Genomic DNA, 8462 nt, shown 5'->3' on the forward strand with positions numbered 1-8462 from the left:
GAAAGCATTGCTGTCGATATATTCTCAAGCAGGTTAAGGAGTAAAGGGAAAGATTTGAACTGGAGTCTCCTGTTTGTCACCATGTTTTAGTGCTTTTTAAAGTCAACAACAGAAAAAGTAGAGAACTACCCTGCATAAGCTGCATCATTGACATATTCGAGGCATATAACGATATTGGTGAATGATATTGAATGTGACTTTAAGAGCAGCGCTGTAACTGGAGCCTCGTGCAGTGACAGCTGTAGGGACGAGGCAGAGAGAGACAGCTCCACACTGACTTGTCCAAAATAACGTGTCTATCTCTTTGTTAGCAGCCTTTAAAACAGTCATTGGTGACAGATTGCCGACCACGGTGATGGCGGTACGGTTCGGCAGGACGTGTATTGTGTTGTTTGCACTGGTCGCCTGCACTTTATTACAAGGTATGTGTTCTTGTGTACCACAAAATTTGGAGTCTTACCAATAAATATAGTGTGGTATAACTGAATGTGACACACTTGATACTGGACTTGCTACTAGAATATACATTGCTATTTTATAATAATAAAAGTTTTTTTTGGCAGATTGAATACAATTTGTATAACCATAGTTTTACTTCAAATACTGTGAAATTATGCTTACTGTGATTTACTACAATGGTAATTTTGTGGTTACTTAGCACAAAAACCATTTGTTATGCTGGTTACTGTTGTAAAACCATGGTTAATACCAAACTATGTATAAAACCAAGTTTTATACCGCACTATATATAAATTACTGTGTACGAGCTTCGTAGTGCTGAGTCAGTGTAGTGGTTTTTGAATAGCTGAGATATCTTTATGATTGAGTGACATATCAAAATTCACATTCTTTGTAACTTGCAATGTAATTGGTACAAATATTACAAATTAGAAAATATACAAATGTACAGGTTTGAACTGCTGCTGGAATCATTAAACATGTATACAATTAAGAATCTGTACAATAAAATAGTAACAGAGCACAGTACACATACAGCAACACACAAAATTTGAGTTCTGTTGAGCAACACGTTTCACATATTTCAAAATGTATATTTCAGCCTAAATGTGTTAAAATTTTGGACCAAGTAATCCTTCTTTGAATAGGTTTAAAAAACAATCTTCACTCTTCTGTCTTCAATACTTTCACTTTGCAGTCAATGGAAATGAGGAGTCAAAGCTTATTGCAGATAAGTTTAAAAACTACAAGAAAAATATTCGACCAGCAAGACACCCGGATGAAAAAGTGAAGGTTCAAGTCAAGCTTACCCTCACCAATCTTATCTCTTTGGTAACTAATTTGATCTTTCTGCAACAATTATACAGTATGTACATTATTATAATGCATTTCACCTGTAAATAGTATGTATATATATTTTGTACATTCTAGTATTGACATAATTATGTTGTTACTTATTGACTTGGGTGCAGTGAAGATTAATGGCAATTCATTAAAAGTCATTTATTTAATGGGAATGATGTACAAAGTAATTGTTATAGACCATTCACATATTGGGAAATGTTTTCTCCCTAAACAGAATGAGAAAGAGGAAACTCTTACTACAAATGTCTGGATTGAGATTGTGAGTATGAATGGTGCAGTCATATACAATTTAATGTAATGCAACCTCCTATTTCGCTTAAGACAGTTAAAGGTGTCATGAAATAAGAAATACATTTTAACCTGAGCTTCTGTTATATAAAAGCACGCGAACATCCTGTAAGTGTCAGATTAAAAAACGTCCTTGTTACTGAAATGACAACAATTATTGACACCAGGCCCAGCGAACGCAGTGAATGACATCATTGATAGGTTGAACACCGCCTCCACAGAAGAATATCAACGACTTCTCTAGCCCCGCCCACTGGTTCGCGAATGACTTAAGTCATGTACACATACACACTCCCACATTTGTGATGATTGACAAACTGGTAACCTTAGCGACATATTTTTCGGCTAAAGATTTGATTTGTCCGTCAGTTTAAACCCTTTACTAAAATCATTAAAATGTCTGAAAATATTCAGGTATTAAAATCAGAAGTGTCTTTTTGTCGTGAATTGTGAGGGGAGAACCCAAGTGCAGGCAGACACGGATGAAGGGGTAACAGATATACTTTACTTATAAATAACAACAAAAACAAACACCCAACGATGGGGAAAAACTCTAACTAGACAAAATACAAAAACAGAAAATAAATTCTTCCCACAAGGGGGGCAAAAGTAAACAACCACTAATACAAACAAGGAACTGGGAACCAGACATACACTACGAACAAGCCCAGAGAACTTGGGGACATGGCAGGAAACAAGTACAGCATACAGGTACAAGTACAACGAACAAGCACAAGACAATAGACAAGAGGACATTTTATAGGGAGACTAACAAAGGAGATAACAATGGGCAGGTGTGGGTACTGAAACACTCAGGGAAGGTTAACAAGACAAAAGGGCGGGAAACACTGACACGACACGAGAAAGCACATGGCAAGTCAGAATCAAAACAAAGCCATGTCTTTCTCACACAAAACCTGAGGCTATGCCATGACTCCGCTGCAAGACTAAGAATAAACATGACATGATGGCGGAATCATGACACTTTTAGCTATTTCTCTTTTCCCCTGCATCATATCGCAGTCTGTGATCATCATTATAATTTAAAATTCATAACTATTTTTGTAATATACCTTGTTAAATTCTGTTTTAATAGTTAATGAACCATCTGTTATCCTTGAATGTGTTGGTCTTACATTTAAGGATAACATTAAAGGTTACAGCTTTTTCTTTCTATCTCCTTTTTTCTCTTCACGTTGCTGATACATAATCAGCAATGGTCAGATTATCGACTTACGTGGAATACATCAGAGTATCATGGTATCGACCTGATCCGTGTGCCATACAACACTGTCTGGCTGCCGGATATAGTATTAGAAAATAAGTGAGTAACAGTTTTTCTATTACTTGCTTGCTGTTGCTTCCCAAAATGCCTAAAAACATTTCTTTCCACTGTCTTTACAGCATTGACGGCAAGTTTGATGTGGCATACTATGCTAATGTGCTTATTTCGAATGATGGCTCTATGTACTGGCTTCCCCCGGCCATCTACCGCAGTACCTGTGCTATTGAGATCACCTACTTCCCTTTTGACTGGCAAAACTGCACTCTAGTATTCAGGTTGGCAAAGAGTTGTGTTTTAACGTTATTTTGGGTTGTGTCATTTAGTGCTTATTTATAAATGACAAAAACTTGGTTGGTTTGCACATATGTAGGTCTCAGACATACAGTGCTTATGAAATTGATATGGTGTTGGCAGAAGATCTATCGACAGGGAAGCTTATTGAGTGGGTGGACATTGACCCTGAGGCCTTCACAGGTGACATGTGCACACGCTTCCCTATTTATTCGTCACACGGCAGACTGTAGTAGTGAAGATTATTCGCTGATTTAAAATGTATAATTTCTGCCATTATCTACTACATTTTGTTCTTAACCCAACAAAAAGTAATATACTGTAGGTTGGGAACAATATGAGTGTAAGATAACAATGACATGGCAGAACTGTAGAACTGTTCCATTAATTACAGTACAAGTCAAAAACTCAAAATATATGAACGTATCATAATCCAAACAGACTGAAACACATGTAAGACTTCATAAAGATTTGGTGAAATTACCACTGACTATAAACACTACAAGTTGTTCATCAGATACATGGTAACAATTCTATTGTTCGAGAAGCATTTTGCATTGCACATTTTGTATCTGTCCTTGAATGCTTCAATCATATGGTCTCCCCAGAGAATGGGGAGTGGGCAATCAAGCATCGTCCTGCCCGTAAGCTGACAAACTCACGCTATTCTCCAGATGATCTGGAGTACCAAGAAGTGTATTTCAATCTTATCATTCAGAGGAAACCACTCTTCTACATCATCAACATCATCTTGCCCTGCTCTCTCATCTCCTCACTGGTGGTTCTGGCTTACTTTCTCCCTGCTAAAGGTGTTTGTTTGTGCGTGTGGATGTATTGATGAAGTTTTTCTTAAAGTATTGTTACACCTCTGTGTTTTTTATTTGACTATTTAATTTATTTATTGCATTAAGTCTTTCTCTGTACACAAACATCTTTGTATGTCTCGGTCTATCTTACTATCTTTGTTTTAGCTGGAGGGCAGAAGCTTACCGTGTCCATTTCGATACTATTGGCTCAGACTGTGTTTCTCATCCTGATTGCTCAGAAAATTCCAGAAACTTCACTTTCTGTGCCTCTCATTGGCAAGTAAGTGTCAGTGTGTGTTTTTAACAGTATGTAATATTTTTGCTATGAAATATCCAAAAACCACTTGCACAGTGATATGTTTCATCCATGCTTACATTATCCCAAATATTCCCAAGTATGCGCAAATTCTGAGAAATTCCTATTTTAAATAATGGTAACTTGTCTCCCTTGTAATTGTTGCATATCAGTTTCTTAATATATGCACTATCCTCAGTTTCCGGTTGTGATGATAAGTGCTGGTTATACAGCCTCTGGGATGCAGCCGTTTTGTTGTTCAATTTTGGATCACGATTTCTTGTTGGTGTTGGCAAGTAAAGAAAACCCTAAGTAACAAAAAAGTAGGCCAAATTAGGCAAGCAGGCTTATTGACAAATGTAGGAATAAAACAAAGATTAATATCGGTGTGGCGTTTTCTAAATGGAGAGAGCTTCGCAACCAACTTGGACTCGAAAGAGACTCCGCTCTCGCATGTGTTTTAATAGACGGGTAATTTACCATGTTGGTTATACTGATGAAATTACACTTGCAGGTATATTGCAGTTTATATGTACTTCAGTAATGATTTAAATCAAGTCTGGTGAACAAGTCTATGGCAGTGTAATTAAACAGTACAGTATGTGTAACTGGTGCACAAAAATATGTAGCCAGTAACGTTGATTGTAAATACTGTGGGTTCAACCAAATGTACTTTTAAACGACAACTGTCGACGATTGTTGTTTCGAAAGTGCACCATCTAGTGGTCCTAATTTACACGGAAATGTATTATTATTACTGTATAGACGGTTTCAAAGTGACAACATAAACAAACGTTACCTGCATGCGCGTGTTCTTGGACTGCCCTTAACTTCCGGTACACATTCACAAACAACAGAGTGCCTGTAGATTATTTCTAAGAAGAAACGTTACTTGACTAAACTTGTCTCTCCAATATTTCGGATTTAGACCGCGTTACCAAGCTTCAATGTTCCACAGGACCCATTCATCAAATTGTTTATTTACATTTTTTTACATATAACAAACAACAAAATTTAACAAATATTATTCAATACAATGATTAAACAATTAAATAATCATATCAATTGATATTAATGTAATAAAATATAAATAGTTAAATTATTAGACACTAGCCAAACACAAACCGGAAGTTAACTGCAGTCCCGGCGTGCGCAGCCGATTAAACGGTCTATATTGAATGGATAGACCGTAAAAGTTGACCTCTGTCATTAACGTCACAGTCATGGTCTAACAGTAACAGTAGCCTACATACAAATGCCAATTAATTTTTTACATTTTTGTAACAGGATTATAATTAAGGGTATAATATCACTACAAAGATAAAATGTTTGGGATACAATTATTTTGTAGCCAACTTTGTAGCCTACTTTTCTACTACTTCTATTCATGAAATATGTTTGAAATATTCCAGCTGTCCAGGTTTTCCCTTGTCCACCTCAAATCCACCTCTCAGTCTTTCTAAGTTCTAAACTCATCTTATTCCACTTTTTCTTGCTCTGTTTCAGATATTTAATTTTCGTCATGAGTATGACCACACTGATAGTCACCAACTGCATCATCGTCCTCAACTTCTCCCTCCGCAATCCCAGTACACACAAGATGTCACAAACCATCAAACATGTGCGCCCGTGGAGCTATTACTAAATATTACAACCTCTACATTCTACAGAAACTACGTTGTATGATAACATGATTCTTTCTTTTACCTTCCCTCCCTCGTCCCACATTAGATTTTTCTTGAGGTTGTCCCTCGTTTTCTCGGCATGGCCTCATTTCAGGATGAGGAAGCGCCAGTAGGGGCGATTGAGATGAGGGAGAGGAGACGCAGTTCGTTTGGATTGATGCAGAGGGCCGAAGAATATGTACTGAAACAGCCACGCAGTGAGATGATGTTTGACAAACAGAGAGAGAGACACGGACTCATGCGCACAATCGGTAACAAACTCATAATAGGCCTACATCAAGCAGTTGAAGGATGCAAATTGCAGTTCTGTCATGTGATGTATTTTCTGTTTTGTGCATGTGTATGTCTCCCTCTAGTGGATGAAATTGACATAAGCAGTACGGCGAACCTCTACAAGAGTCTGGCTAAAACAGCACCAGAGATAAAAGAATGTGTAGATGCCTGCAACTTCATTGCTGAATCCACAAAGCAGCAGAATGACATTGGATCCGTAAGTGTGCGTGCCTTGTTCTTGGGTTTATTTATATGCAGGAGTCTCGTCATCTGTTTTCTCTCTTTGTTTCTCAGGAGATGGAGAGTTGGGTGCTGATTGGGAAGATGATTGATAAAGTTTGTTTCTGGGCAGCCATCCTGCTGTTCTCCGTTGGCACAGTGGCCATTTTCCTCATGGGTCACTTTAACCAGGCACCTGAGTACCCATTTCCTTGGGAGAACAAGAAGTATGTTCCTGAGTAAAGACTCTGTGATGACTCTGTTCTATAGAAAGGTGGATTAGGCGAGATAGACAATGCGTGTTCTGCTTACCGGTTCATTAGCAAAACAGGAGATTTGCAGTTGGAGATGCTCAAGATTTAAACAGTATTTTACTTGATATGGATCGTGTCTTATATTTGATATAAGGTACTTTATAATTCTATTGATTGTTAACCTACAGTAAAATGTTTTTACTCTCATCCCATGTTGTGAATGCACTTAATTTTTAAGAATAAATATACACTATGGGAATTTGAGAAGTGTTCATTTAGCCTGTAAACAATACATTAAATTTGTGAATTTAAAGTAAATATTATGCAGTAAATATAATTTAGAAAGTGGCTATCCAAATCCATGCAGGGGAGTGCTGCTAACCCGTTGTCATCTCTGTTTACAGTATTTATTACTGTTAACAGTTTTTGATACGTTAGTTACTTGCTTCTGTATGATTTCCTTTACTTGCATTATAAAGTTCTGTTTTACACACCTTAAATAATTATTTGTTGTTTTTTGTTGCTTCAACTTAAAAAAATAAGTTACCTGGTTGCCTTTGGAGTTTTGAGTTAATTCAACTAAAAAATATTAGTTATTCAATATAATTTCTCATGGAGTTGATTCAACTCTATGATATTTGATTTTCTTATTTGATACTTATATTTTTACATTGAACTTTTATGTTTTAACTTATTTTCTTAAGTTGATAGAACAAGTTTTTTACAATGAGTGCGGCTTCTAAAATTTGGATTAATATATAATATATACAGGTTATAGTATTTTTAATACTGTATGCATGTCACTCCGTGTTTGTTCTTTTGTTCATTTCTTTAATTTAATTTAACTTTACTTTTGCAATGGTAAATTTGCTTTACATTTATAATTACTATATAGCCGCATAATGAACAACTGAATTTGTACAATTCACACTTCAGTCTTACGATTTTGACAGCAAACACACAGGAAACAAGAACTTATGTTTGTTTGTAAGAACTAAATTTAAACACGTATTAAGCATGTTGTTATCATTACGGCACTGTATATGCACTCAAAGCCTTTGAGATTAAAGTAACTGACATCCTCTATATAAAGACTGGATTCAAATTGAGCTCTGCATGTTACCAATTTTACCTTAACATGTCTTTAATGTGCTAAAACCAATTTTATGTGCTGAAAACAATAGAGTTTTATAGCTTTAGTTGTTTTAGTAGACAAATAGTTTAAGTTGTTGGGTATTGGAGTTAAAAAGTCAAAGCGGGTTGCATTTGTTTGTATTGCACAGTATTGCTCTGCTTATATGTGAAAGGTACTTTTCGAACAAACTTGGTAATATTTGTATAAACCCAATGACTACATTTCTGTACTGTCTGGCCTATATCTTAAAGTGTTAATTCTATCCAAATTGCAAAGTTTCCACCTGTTGTCTGATGTGAAAATAAGAGCCAGTTGAGATTTATGTTATACTGTGCAACATTTGTGCCACTTTGGCATTGTGATCGATTCCATATAGAAAACGAGACAGTCAGGTCTCCCTTTCCCAGACATGGTTGGTTAAACTGAATCAATAAAAGCTGTGTTAATGAATAATGTGTTTATGACTGCACTACACATTATTGTCCACGGTTTGAAATAACTTGACTGATTAAAAACAATGGAAAGGCAAGCTACTTGGAAGGGGTTTTTATTTCATAAGCAGCCAAATGTTGCCCACCCGCCCAATGTATTTTTCTCCGGTCTAACCC

At 36.3% G+C, this 8462-nt stretch overlaps 1 protein-coding gene across 2 annotated transcripts; it reads left to right on the forward strand.

Moving 5' to 3' along the window:
• The first annotated feature begins 243 nt into the window (after nucleotides 1-243).
• chrne (cholinergic receptor, nicotinic, epsilon) lies at nucleotides 244-8381 on the forward strand. Of its 2 annotated transcripts, none has more exons than XM_079448751.1 (12): nucleotides 244-422; nucleotides 1157-1290; nucleotides 1538-1582; nucleotides 2826-2935; nucleotides 3016-3171; nucleotides 3267-3370; nucleotides 3796-3996; nucleotides 4159-4273; nucleotides 5795-5909; nucleotides 6020-6224; nucleotides 6330-6463; nucleotides 6541-8381. In XM_079448751.1, exons 1-12 carry the CDS (start codon nucleotides 356-358, stop codon nucleotides 6706-6708), a joined length of 1554 nt encoding a protein of 517 aa, XP_079304877.1. In that variant the 5' UTR covers nucleotides 244-355; the 3' UTR covers nucleotides 6709-8381. The 2 variants fall into 2 exon arrangements, with proteins under 2 accessions (XP_079304877.1, XP_079304878.1); XM_079448752.1 differs by having other exon boundaries at nucleotides 319-422; nucleotides 3862-3996.
• The last annotated feature ends 81 nt before the right edge of the window (nucleotides 8382-8462 follow it).

Source organism: Barbatula barbatula (genome assembly GCF_947034865.1).
Source record: "Barbatula barbatula genome assembly, chromosome: 2".
Lineage (NCBI taxonomy): Eukaryota > Metazoa > Chordata > Actinopteri > Cypriniformes > Nemacheilidae > Barbatula > Barbatula barbatula.

What these genes read in the sequence shown, in the direction of transcription:
- chrne (XM_079448751.1), top strand. Translation starts at nt 356, where the DNA reads ATGGCGGTACGGTTCGGCAGGACGTGTATTGTGTTGTTTGCACTGGTC. An exon ending in AACTGCACTCTAGTATTCAG is followed by an intron (nt 3,172 to 3,266) that starts GTTGGCAAAGAG and finishes GCACATATGTAG; the next exon opens with GTCTCAGACATACAGTGCTT. An exon ending in TGACCCTGAGGCCTTCACAG is followed by an intron (nt 3,371 to 3,795) that starts GTGACATGTGCA and finishes TGGTCTCCCCAG; the next exon opens with AGAATGGGGAGTGGGCAATC.